Below are 13,516 nucleotides of genomic sequence, written 5' to 3'. Positions count from 1 at the left end.
TATATAAATGTCACATTTGAAATCTGCCAATCTGCCACCACGTTTCTGATGTGTTAGCAAAGTCACTGTGCCTTCGGAATTGCTCAGTGTAAATTCACTTGTTAATAGTAAGATGTAAAAGAATATGACAAGAATTGTAGCTTGTCATATTGTTCTCTGTCAAATGCGCATAAATGTACGTACTCTAAAAAGGATGGCTACAAATGTCATTTATAAACATCTTCATAGGGCTACAAAATAGATTAGTCACTTTGAAAAAAATATGTATTCAATTATCATAGTCGAATTCTCTGAAAGGAAATGTCATATTAACTCTTTTCACTTTCCCATGTCTACAGATCTGGTGTCTGGGAAATGAAACACGATTCCATATCAACAAAACGGTGGATGCAGCCATTCGCTCTGTCGTAATAGGTGGCTTATTCCCTGGGATTCAGTACCGGGTGGAAGTGGCAGCTAGTACAAGTGCAGGAGTTGGAGTCAAAAGTGAACCACAGCCAATAATAATCGGTGAGTGTCTGGAGTTTAGTGTCTATGAGTGGATAATAAGGGAGAACGTGTTTTTGACTCTTCTTCTTGATCTTGGTGAGTTATTTATTACAGATATCTGTCAGTTATAGTACACCCGTTCAGGCAACTAGGTTAATTGACATGAGTACTTACAAATAATTCACATAATTGGTTGTATACGTGTCCACTAATCTTATAGCTACAATTGAGTTTTATTGTTAAAGATTGGCTAGAAAATTATTAGGATTCAATAGATCCACTAATACTTTGGTTCAATGAAAACATTAAAAAGAAAAACAAGGCAATCATTAGAGAATATATTTTGACTCAAAGTTGTATGCTTCCTCTGAGCCAGAATATGTCAAACTGAATAGAAATTGGTAATGCAAACATAGCTCTGAGAGAAAAACTCCATAATAAAACCATTCACATTCTTCAATCAAAGAGTTCTCTGTCACTGTTGGGGATGTTTATTTGTTCTTGATAGGTGTACAAATGGAATTATCTAGAATATAATTACTGTCTGCCTTTTGACTCAAGCAATATTTTCTGAGATTATTTTGTGTATTTTTCAAACAGTTTAAAGGCTTGGTTAGGAAATGGTGTTGAATCCTACGAATACGCCCTATTTTGTTTATCTAATTTCCTATTTAGAGGATGTACATTCTGGTGTGAGATTTTGCAAGAAAACTGTCTTCATTTCTTTGAAGGAATTCTCAAAAGCAGAATTTACAGACAATAGGATTATGCATTTTCAACATTACTTGAAACTTCTAAACAATTTGCAAATGTAAAATTTGAAATTCTCAGAAATGAGAAAAAGGTCAGTTTTTCTGCATCATCACTAACATTTGGTATTTCCAGTCTGCAGCAGTAGCCATTCCAGTGGATGTAAATTGTGCATCTTTGTGATTTTTAGCTTCATTTTTTTCACATCCCAATGATATGGAACAGCTTTACCTATCCTAATTTCTTGTTCTTTCGCATATTGCATGAAGTTCTTGGTTGACTCAAACACATGCACACACACAGAGAAAGAGAGAGAAAAAAAGACACAGAGAATTTTTTTAGTGCATGAGTTCTCTATTTTAATAGTTTCTTTTTATAAGAGTTAAATTTTAATGTAGTACAATTTACTTTTTTCTTTTATATATATTTATATTGTTAGAGAAATTATGTTGTATTTCTAGAAAGGACACTTTACTTTTTCTGGAGGCTTTATAATTTTAGTTTTTAGACCTATAGTGATAATTCATCTTCAGGTAATTGCTTGAAGTTGAAAGGCTAAGCCTTACATATTCCATAAAGTTATTAATTGGAATGAATAACATTTATTGACAGCTCCCCTAATAAACTAACTGTATGTGAATTCTTTTCAGGGTTCACAAAGTTTATTATTTGGCTTATATGCCAAACTACACTGTTAACATTGCTAAAACTTTAAACTTGGGTAATGTGAAAAGGCCACAATTTTCATCTATAAAATTGGGCTAAGGCCAAGGATCTGGCTTGTTTCCATGTATGTGGACCTATCTGCATTGCCCACATGGCACGCTGGGGTTGGCTACCCAGAGGCTATTTAAGTTGTGGGCTGGCTTTCCCCAGGGTCAGATGATTGTTCAAGGTTCCTGAATAAACTGCATTGAAAAAAAAAAAAAAATTGTGGTGGCTACCATAGGCCTTTTCACTTTACACATACTTTTCAAATCAGATTGTCAATTTCTACAAGGGTATCAAGGAATTACAGTTGAAAAAGCAGTGAATTTATTTGTCAAATTGAGTAAAAATAATAGTGGGTTCTTCCCAGGAATCTAATACATATTTTCATTACAGAAGTCTTATTTATTACTGTGCTACAGAATTTTACAACATTCAGTGTGTGGTCTTTTATATATTTTGTTAACATATAACAGTGTTTGGTACATGTTTTAGACTGTGCTGAACTGTTTGAAGTCTGTTTTTCTCATTCTTTATGTTACACGTAAACTTAATTTAAAATTTCCCTTCTCCCTTTGCTGTTGTAGACATGATAATTTCCACTAAAAAGTTTTAAGAGGTAAATCATCTTTGTATGCCTGAGAATGAATTCCACGTGGTCACTATTGTGCTCTTTTTGTCTGTTGCTGGATCTAGTTTAGTGCTGGATGGTAAAAAATTGTGACTGTGTTCATGAAAGATACTGATTGGTGATTATTTTCCTTCTTCTCTCTTCTTATCTTTTTATGTCTTGGTCTGCTTTCAGAATAAGGGTAGATGGGCTTACAAAGTAGGTGGGATGTCTTCTGCTTTCTACTCTATATTCTTCAGGTGTTTTATTAGGACCAATGTTGTTTCTTCCTTAATTGTTTATAAACTTGGTGATGGTATTCATGACAAGAGGATTTTTTGGTGATTTTGGTATGAACTTGGTGAATGGTGGTTTATACATATTATAGTATATACATAAATATATATGTACATATAATTCATTTGTGCAAATGTCAAGCAGAAGTAATTCCAAAAAAAAGAATCAAGAATATATGATAATGATGGATTTGTGCATATCGTTTTAAGTGTGGAACTCCTTACTTTTAATTTTTCAAAACTTTTCTTCCATATATGTGTATGTATGTGGATTGTGTGCATGTGTCTGTGCAGGTATGTGCTTGTGGAGACCCAAGATTGGTGTCAGGCATCCTCACTCTTCTGTCTTATTCTTTGAAGCGTGATCTCTCAATCATATCCAGAGTCTGTCTGTACAATAAGGTTAGTTTCTGGGGTACCCTGACTGTGCCTCCTTTATGCTAGAATTCCATATGAGTGTTCATGTTCACCCAGCATCTACGTTGTCTCTTAGGATCTTAACTCATCTTCTTGCTTGTGAGCAAGATCTAGAACTGTGGAACCATCTCGAAAACACTCAATGTGGAAGGAGCCATCTCTCCAACCCTCAGTCTGTAAGGAGCCATCTCCACAGCCCTCAATCTCAACTTTTATCTATGCTCCTGAGTGATTATATGATAAGACTTATGTCCTAATTGTTTGTTCACTGCCATCATCAGATATTTTTATAGAGAAAAGTGTATATATTTATATAAATATTTATAGAAAAAATTTTCTTGCCCTGGAATGTGCTTTGTCCCATGTATTAGTATTAACACTTTAAATGTTCGCATTATTTTTTTAAACTTTGATGTTAAGTTCTGTCTCTCTGTATAAAAATTTAAATTCCATTTCTCAGGAAGGTGGGGTGCCTCAGTAGATAAAAGTACTTGGCCAAACCTGATGACCTAAGTTTGATTTCTTAGACTCACATAGTGCAGAGAACCAACTCCTGCAAGCTTTACTAAAATTTCAATGTATGTGCATGGCACAGGCGCCCCCCCACCCACACACTAAGTAAAATATGCAAACATATAAATGTAATAAAGTAATTTTAAAATAAATATGTAAAATATTTTTCAGCAAATCTCAAAACTTATATTGAGGAATGGTGTACTTTCGCTAAATACTTTTCTTTTGTTGCTCTTGGTTCATATTGCTTTGGCTTTTTAAAAATATGTTTGTCTATCTTTGTGTGGCCAGTTATGTCTTACTAGATGTTGAACTTTGCTGAGGACATATTATAAACATTTGGGATAAGAGAAATAATGTCGGTGTTTGTCCTACAAAATAGTTTTCTTAATGGATTTTTATCTTGAATTTGCCATATCATATTCCTGTTCATAATATTTGAATGGGAGAGTTTAGGTTTTGTCCCATTTCTTGGATATTCTATATAAGGTAGGACCACTTGGGAATTTAGTAAAAGTACTAGCATCTCTGTCTGGTGCTCCTAACTTAATGGAACTCAAGTATTAAGAACTCAGTCCTCTGAGTCTGTTGAGGTATTAGCTGGGCACCCTCTCTTCTTATTTGTCTTTTGCTTGGCACAAGGTCTTTCATGTTTTCCTCAATGCAAAACTAAATGCCTCCCATAGGATTTCAGGGGGTGGGTAGGGGTTATTGCCTGCAGACTAATGAACATTAACCTCAAATGACTCCCTCCTGCATGTGGACTTCCCTTCAATTCTCTAACATTCTCGCATTTCTAAGCTGTGATTTCTGACAGGTCATATAAATAACATTGGTGTTTACCAGTGCGGTCACTAGCTTGCTTACTTGGTATAGCTTGAGGATGTATCTGAGAAAATAAAAGCTCATCAGTGAAGATGTCTTCACGAAAGCTCTCATCTTTAATCCCTTTCAATTTTCTTCATTCTTATTGACATCATATTGACAATAAGTTAAACAATCAGACTATACATATATAAAAAATAGTTCATAAAGCATCCATTTTATCTTTTGTTCTGATATGATAAAAATGATATACAGACAGGATCCTTTCCATTTCTGAGTGACCGTGTCATCTCCTGCAAAGAGACAGACTTTATGTTTAGTCATAATGTTCAATGTTTTAGGTTGCCCAACTTTTCATTACTAAATGGATAGAATTAAGAAAAGAAGTTCAAGCATTACCTTTTCCCTAAATTGCATTCCCTTCTTAATTAGTTCTTCAGACTGATTTAATTCCTTAACCTGAGGGAAACCTATAAACTTAACTTACCCTTTTGAGATTTTCTGAAATAAATTGAAATAAGGAAAAAAAAATACAGGTACACACAAAAGGATGTAAATACATGTTTAAATGCATGTGTATGTACAAATACACATTTTAAGTATTTAGAAATAAGCTTTTTTATCTTAATATTTACTCTTATTTTCAAGACTATGAGGGCCCCAGTGTGGTGCTACATATTTGTAGTCTATAATCTCATTAGTATAGAGGCTGAAGAAAATAATCATGAGTTTAGAGTTCCATGGATGGCACAAAAAACCCAAGGCCAGCTGGAGCTTCATATGGAGACCATGTCTCCAACTAAGACAAAACAAAGCAAAATAATACATGAGTATATATCTTTTCACTGTATGTTTTAATTCTAAATTGCATTATTGTTGATTGTTAATTTTCTCTGAGAGCATGAACTATAAAAAGAAACAAACATGAACTATATTTACTGAATGTTGTTTTCCTTACTCAAAGATAAGTAAGATTGCAAAATAACGGCACTTTAATTTTATGTATTGTTTTACTATCATGTTTAGTAAATAAGGTATTAAAGCAGTGGAAATTTTCCTCTCTTTTTCCAACTGGTTGGCTATCTCACAATACTTTGAAGACCTAATTCTCTTGAAAACAGGACAATAATCAGAAAAAAAATTAAAGTTGTATTATCACAACACAGTTCCTCTCAGAACAATTATATCACAGTGAAGTATCAGAATTAATTTAGATTATTTTAAATAAATTGCAAAATTCTACCAAAATGCATTCTTTTCAGAAGAATGAGTCTCTCACTAGGTTTTGAACACACTTTAATCCATCTTGTATATCAAACAACTATTCAAAATTTTCTAGAAGTAAAAGAAGTAAATCTACAACTTTTCTGTATTCTGGTCAGGTAATTCGAATGTGCTATGCCCAAGCGGTAATCACACAGCACAGAAGTGTGGTGTCGGAAATGAGGACGTGTGCGTGCGTTCAGTCCAGTTCGGCCCAGAAAAGATTGCGTCCTCCAGAGATTTGTTTCTTTTTAATGTCTACTGCTGTCCTGAGACTTCTCCTAATTGTTTCTTTAATTATCCCTCCATATCAAGCTTCACATCTTGGCTGATAACACTCCACACAAGTGTTACTTCTCAGAAGAATAGTGACTTAATGATGGCTAATCTTTGCTGTTTCAGTTGATGCTTCCCATATTGGAAGGGGCATGTAAAGAGACTCAAGCTTACCTTCTTCTCCCTTTGCTAATTAAACTGTGCTTAGGCAATTGTTGCAGTTTATGGTTGATAATTTTAGATTGCTCTAATGCCAGACTGTGTGAAAGTTTCAATTATTCCACCTCACGGTCATGAAGAAATTGATACTTAAATACTTTAAAATAGTATGCAAACCCTGACACAGGTTCAAATGTGTGTTATTCTTTGTTTTTGTTTGTTAGTCATTTTCTATGTGAAAGTGAATTTTACATGAAACTGTGTATTTGAACCAACAGACAAAAAAGGAAAGAAATTTATCCATAGCACACAGTACCTTAATTAACAAATATGTATGTATTGACAAAGTTTTGAATAATCTTCCTTCATAATAAAACATTTTTTAAATCATCTTTCATACTCATTCTGGAGAGCTACTTTCACAGAAATAGGTACAATTGAATTTGATGTGTCTAATTAAGTTTTATTCCAACAAATTACTTTGTTCTTTGTTACTCTTAATGGGAGGAAGATACTGCATTTCATTACTTTTTATTTTAATGTCTGCAAGAACAGTAGACCATGGTGGGTCACACGATCCTTGTCTCTGCTCTATTTAGGACAATTGACAACATAGTTTTAAAAAACTGTTAGCATAGAAGTAATACACCGTGGCTTACAAAAATATTGTGCAACACTAAATAAAAAAATTTAGGACTCCCCTTAAAATGATGTAAGAGTTCTCTGACTCTGCTCTATACTCTATCTATCAGGGTTTGGAGTTTGTCATTGTTTGTTGGTCTTTCCGATAACTGTTAGTAGTGAAAGAAGTCACCAGGTAACATATTTAAAATATGATATTAAAATGCAGTTTTTATGTTTATACATATAACATATACAAGTACATATATTTCAGTCAAGAAAGATTTGTTGTGTAATTAAATTCCTTTTAAACCTAATAAAAGCATAAATATTTTTCAGTAATAAAACATATATATGCCTGTGTATATTTCTATATATGTGTCTATAATATATATATGTAGATATAATTTAAGAAAATTCCAGCAGTTATCATAATTAGGACTGTAGTTTGATTATTTAAAAACAATGTTTTGTTTCCTATTCATGGCCCAGGTAAACACAGGTTAGAAGAGTGGTGACTTTTCTTTTTATCCCATAGTCTTTCAATAATTTCCATTCTTGCAAGCAAGATCTTTCTTGTTATTGCAGACATGATGACCTCCAGCACATATTGGTTTCTAATACATGAGGACAGAAAAAGAGGATTGAGACGTGTCACAGAAGTGTGAGGGGTTAGGGTGGTAAACAATGTGTCTCATTTCTGTCTATATACCAATAGCTCATTTTCTAACACTGGCCGGCAGGGAAAACTCAGGAATGTTTGTTCCTTTTCTGTCCTGGAAGCAAAGATAAACAGACTTGATAAGTGATAAGAAGGAACTTGAGCTTTACAGGGCCTTCAAACCTAAGCAGTTCACCAGAAAACTCGGAAAAACCAACTAGATGACTTTTTTTTTTTTTTACTTAATTATTATTATTTTTGTTTTTTACAACTTATTCAATTTATAACCCATCTCTGGCCCCCTTTCTTGTCTCCTCCCAGACCCACTCTCCCTCTTTCTTCTCCCTCTATGCCCCTCCCCTAGTCCACTGATAAGGGAGGTCCTCCTCACCTTCTATTTGACCCTAGTCTATCAGGTCTCCTCAGGACTGGTTGCATTGTCTTCCACAGTGGACTAGCAAGGCTACACCCCAGACTCTTAAAGTAACTCATTACATCACATGGGACAAACCTGTGATCCTGTTAGCTTTTTTAGAAACATTCCATCAATGCTTCTGTTCCCATTTTAGCAAATATCTTCATTTCTGCAAGTTTGGGGATTTTTTTTAATATTCATTTATTTTTAACTGTTCTATGCATGGAAAGTTGTATACTGAGTGTTTTCCAGCACTCCCATTTTCTAAATCAGCTCAATTAAGACAACCCAAGATATCTCCAGACTTGATCCATGACTCAAGGAGAAGTCAGACTCCTGTAAAAACTTCTGGTATGCAAAACCTCAAGCTTAGAGTTTACCATCTAGTAAGTGGCAGAGAAAGTGTACTTATTCAGGAGGTCAAAGACCCTGCTGTTTCTAGCATATAATAGTGCTTCATTCCTTAAAACAATAAAATGCATTACTATTATGTGATCTTATGGACTGCCCGTTTATATTTTTGCTTGTAGTTTACCTTTCAAATGTCCTTGATTAAGTGATTAAATGGTTAGAAGTGATGTTGACATTATATTCACTTGATTCTCTTTTTCTCAGTTTTTAATCTTTAAATATGTATTAAATCTCTGTTGCCCAATGCCATTATGGTTCTCCAAATTGACAGTGATTTGGAATTTGCTTAACTGATTTTCAGAGATCTAAAGTTTCAAGACATAACACATACTTATTCAGTGTTAAAATTCAAATTTCTTTTCTTTAATTAATTTATTTTTTATTAATTACAATTATTCACTTTGTATCCCAGCTGAAGCACCCTCCCTACTCTTCCTTGTCCCCTCCTGAACCCACCTTCTCTCCCTCTTCTCCTCCCATGCCCCTCCCCTAGTCCACTGATAGGGGAAGGCCTTCTTCCCTTCTATCTGACCCTAGTCTATCAGGTCTCATCAGGATTGGCTGCATTGTCTTCCTCTGTGGCCTGGTAATGCTGCTCCCCCATCAGAAGGAGGTGATCAAAGAGCCAGCCACTGAATTCATGTCAGAGACAGTCCCTGTTCCCAGTACTAGGGAACACACTTGGACACTTAGCTGCCATGAACTATATCTGTGCAGTGGTTCTAGGTTATCTCCTTGCATGGTCCTTAGTTGGGGTATCAGTCTCAGAAAAGACCAATGGGCCCAGATCTTTTTGGTTCTGTTGCTCTCCTGTGGAGCTCCTGTCCCCTCCAGGTCTTTCATCTCCCTTTTCTTTCATAAGATTTCCTATACTCTGCCCAAGGTGTGGCTATGAGATTCAGCACCTGTTTTGATACCCTGCTGGGTAGAGTCTTTCAGAGGCCTTTTGTGGTAGGGTCCTGTCCTGTTTCCTGTTTTCTCCTTCTTCTGATGTCCATCCCATTTGCATTTCTGAATGAGGATTGGTCATCTTACCCAGGATCCTCTTTCTTGCTTAGATTCTTTAGGCGTACAGATTTTAGTATGTTTATCCTATATCATATGTCTAATATCCATTTATAAGTGAGTGTGTGCCATAAATGTATTTACAATGGAAAAAAGCTAGCATCTTCAACCAATGGTGGCAGTCTAACTGGATGTCCACTTGTAGAAAAATGTAAATAGATCCATATTTATCATTCTGCACAAAACTGAAGTCCAAGTGGATCAAAGACCTCAAATTTCTTTGAACTGCCTTTAGAGAGAGCATAAATTTTAACATCTAATGTTTTAATTATATGTATTGAGGTCCAGTATGAATTGATGTTTTCATAATTGCTATTGTTCTACATAGTGAATTTTTGCCTTATCAAAAAATCAAAATGTATGTAATATCTTTGTTGGAATGTTGATAGTCATATGAATTATCACCACTTGAAAACAGGTAAAACAGTAGCAAAAAAAGCAATGTGCAAATAATTGTCTTATGGGGATGCTGATAAAGAATCACTTCACCTAGTTTATGAAAAGTATCTGCATCAGTCTCTGCAGGACCCGTGGGCTCATATATTTTAGTTTGGTTGGTCTCCTTGTAGGGCTTCTGTCCCCTCCATGTCCCTCTATTCCCACCTCTTTCTTCCTCCCTAAGACGCCCTGCACTCTGCCCAAAGATTGGCTGTGAGTCTCAACATCTGCTTGAGTCCTCTGTTGGGTAGAGCCTTTCAGAGGACCCTCTATAGCAGACTCCTATCTGGTTTTCTCTTGTCCACCACTTCTGGTGTTTATCATGTTTGCACTAACGGTGGATGAATGGAGAGGACCTCCACTGACTGCTCAGTGGCAGATCAGTCTCCACGTTGATCTCTGAGTGAGGGGAGCACGGGTTGCCCCTATCATGAACTCAGTTGACTGCTCTTTGATCAAAAATCTTTGATCTTTGCTCCTGATGATGCAGCCTTGCCAGGCCACTGAAGAAGAGGATTCAGGCAGTCCTGATGAGACTTAACAAACTATGAGTAGATGGCAAGAGTGGAGAACTCCTCCTTTCAGTGGACTAGGGGAAGGGGATAGAGGAAAGAGGGAGAGAAGGTAGGACTGAGAGTTGTTGAGGAATGGATCTTCAATCGGGATATATAATGAATAAATTTTGAAAGAAAAAAATTAAAATTAAAAACAAGAAAAATTAAAATAAAATAAGAAGTAACTAAATTAAAAAAAGAAAAGTATCTGCCATTTTGGTTCTTAGTAGTCATTCAAATAAGTATTTATAATATTACAAATCTATAAGTGTTTTAGAATCTGTCCTTGACAAATTAAAAGAAAAATAACCTTCTTAATGGGACTCACATGATTTAGTGCTTCTTTTTAAACTTAAAGTGCTCTTATCAGTAAGTCTGACAACCTCAGGATAAAACAAATACCAACTAAGCTTTAAAAGGACAGATCTGTGCCTTTGGTATAATGTGTTTGCAGTCCTGCAATTATTTATCTTAATGTTTACTGACACCCTTGTTCTTTCCATAGGGGGACGTAACGAAGTTGTCATTACTGAAAACAATAACAGCATAACTGAGCAAATCACTGATGTCGTGAAGCAACCGGCATTTATAGCTGGCATTGGTGGTGCCTGCTGGGTAATTTTGATGGGTTTTAGCATCTGGTTGTATTGGAGAAGAAAGAAGAGAAAGGGACTCAGCAATTATGCTGGTAAGAGACTATTTTCAGCTATAAAAACCTCTTATTTTATGGAATGTAATGCAATGAGAGGGAGAAATGGAAAGGAATAACAAATGGATGATTTGGACTTGTTATAAAAACCTGCTCTGTAAAATGCAATTATAAGCAACATGCTTCAGTGCGTTGCTCTTGACCATATCATTTTATGACCACAGGCAATCTTTCAGCTTGTATCTCCAGTGAAGCATGGCAAGAGTAGACACTGATAAAATGCTCAACTCTGTTTCTCAACTAGTTCTTCAAAGCCACACACACGGGCCTTCACACTATAAAGACATCTTTTGAAAAACATATTTAGGCAAGATGTTATTAAATTTCTCGGAGAAGAAGGAAGTATTTGAAAATCAGCTTTTAGTGTCTCACAATGCATATTACATTGGGAAATGTCCCAGATGGAAATAAGACAAACAAGCAAAAAAATCTCACCACAATTAATAAAACTGATGAGGCATGAATGATTTCCTGTTCACTTAAATGGGTGTCTATCTCAGTGTGAACAAGCAGTATTCTCAAAATGACACACAGAAAAAAGCAAAAGGAAAAAGAAAAGAGGCAGAAATAGCTGCAGGAGAAATGAAAGGAGAGAGACCCTAGACGATCAACAGCATTTTCAGAAATATTTTCCTCTTGTAAAGTGCAAGAAAGCTTCAGAGATGTTAGATGTTGTGCATAAAAGCATCGGCAAAGAAGAGAGAAGGACAGATGGGTTAGGGGCTGAGACAGAAAGAAAAAGAAAACTAGAGTCTAGAAGTGAGGGAGAGAGAGACAGTAAACTTATTTTCAGTGACTAAAAGAATGAATTCAGTACTGTATATTCTATTACAATTTAAATCTTAGTTAGTTTTAATTATTTTCCTAAAGAATACTAACTCCCAATAACACACTCCTTAGAATTTCAAGGGAGCAGTTTTAATTGTATCCTATAAACTTGAAGTGTTTTGACACATTGTATTTTATATTTTAATACCTGGTCAATTCTCTGTCAAAAATCAGTGATTAAAACATTTATTTTAGAAATTAAAGTTTAAATACAATGTCTCAATAATAAAAAAGTGCTGCAAAAAAATGTTACCTTGGGTTGTCTTGCTTGTTATGTTACAACATTAAATGTGGTAACTATAACATTATTTTTATCTGTCCATAGCATATGAAAATGCAGTGTGGTAGTGACTAATCAGCTCTAAAAAAGAGGCATATCATATCTACTGACAAGAGGTTTTTCTTGTCGCTTCATTCTTTTTACATTCTCACTTCACAATGGTCAAAGGTGACTGCTTCTTTACTCTTTGTCATGTAAAGGTGCAATTATTGCACCAATTAGAGATTCTTCCCCAGAAGGGGTAGTTCGTACCAACTGGTGGGTGACAAAGTCTTGATCTTCAGCAGTATTTCAAGGCATTTTTGTTTGTTTGTTTGTTTGTTTGTTTTGCAGCCAAGCCTTCTACCTTCACCCCTGTAGATATTTTGAATCAGCCCATTGTGTGTGTGTGTGTGTGTGTGTGTGTGTGTGTGTGCTACATGCTCACATCACACTTGAAACATACAGCAGGACTACTTTAACTTGAGGACAGTTTTGGTTTATTCCTTCAATGGACTTAGTGATAAAATCGGAGATAAAGTGTGGACGTCACTTTAATGAAAAGGCCTATTGCATCTGCATGGGAATAGGTGCCTTTGAAAGGGCCATCCTTTTTTAATCACACACTACCAATTAACACAATAGCTCTCACAGCCTGAAGTTTTCACTTTCAGTACATTTATGTAAGACCAACATTTCTTCCGGTCTCTCACAGCCGTTCTTTGCAAAACTTACCCACTTAACTAGAAAATATCTGTTAGTCTTTGAGCTTGATAAGAATTGTCCATTTTGTGCTATCATGACTCACTGTGATTGATGTCCATGAGCTTAGAGAGGAACTGCTAGCTCAGAATGTGCTTTGCCCTTCAGATATTTGGAGAAAGGCCAAGCCAGAGATACCTTTCAAAACTTTAATACTTAATTAATAGATGGCTGATTTTGAGGACAGATGCCCTTTATCCTTGTCTTTTGCCTTCAAGCAATTGTTGTTTTCTCCAAGATGGGAAGCAAATGAAAATTTGCTGAATCCCAGGGAAGTAGCATTTTCTACCTGGCTTGTAATAATATCTCCATATTTTCTTTCCTACACAGCAACCTTTCAACTTTTTGGAATTTTACATTTCTGTCTTTACAGAAGCTGGGTAATTTGGGATTTTAAACAAGAATGGACAATTCTGTATATGTTTTCACAAATTTGTAGTTATGGTTTCTATGAGTAGGTGGATGATTGATTCCAAAAGAATGGAAT

General features: G+C 35.4%; 1 protein-coding gene across 24 annotated transcripts in view; it reads left to right on the top strand.

The window, feature by feature from the left end:
* Positions 1-13,516, top strand: part of Robo2 (roundabout guidance receptor 2) — a 1,624,501-nt gene that overhangs the window by 1,550,970 nt on the left and 60,015 nt on the right. For all 24 annotated transcript variants that reach the window (XM_060370640.1, XM_060370647.1, XM_060370638.1 and 21 more), the window contains 2 exons: positions 339-510; positions 10,977-11,159. In XM_060370640.1, coding sequence (XP_060226623.1) covers positions 339-510; positions 10,977-11,159 — 355 coding nt within the window. The remainder of the gene's footprint in view (positions 1-338; positions 511-10,976; positions 11,160-13,516) is intronic.

Source organism: Meriones unguiculatus, chromosome 17, assembly GCF_030254825.1.
Source record: "Meriones unguiculatus strain TT.TT164.6M chromosome 17, Bangor_MerUng_6.1, whole genome shotgun sequence".
In the NCBI taxonomy this organism is placed as follows: domain Eukaryota; kingdom Metazoa; phylum Chordata; class Mammalia; order Rodentia; family Muridae; genus Meriones; species Meriones unguiculatus.
This window is presented reverse-complemented; position numbering and strand designations above follow the sequence as displayed.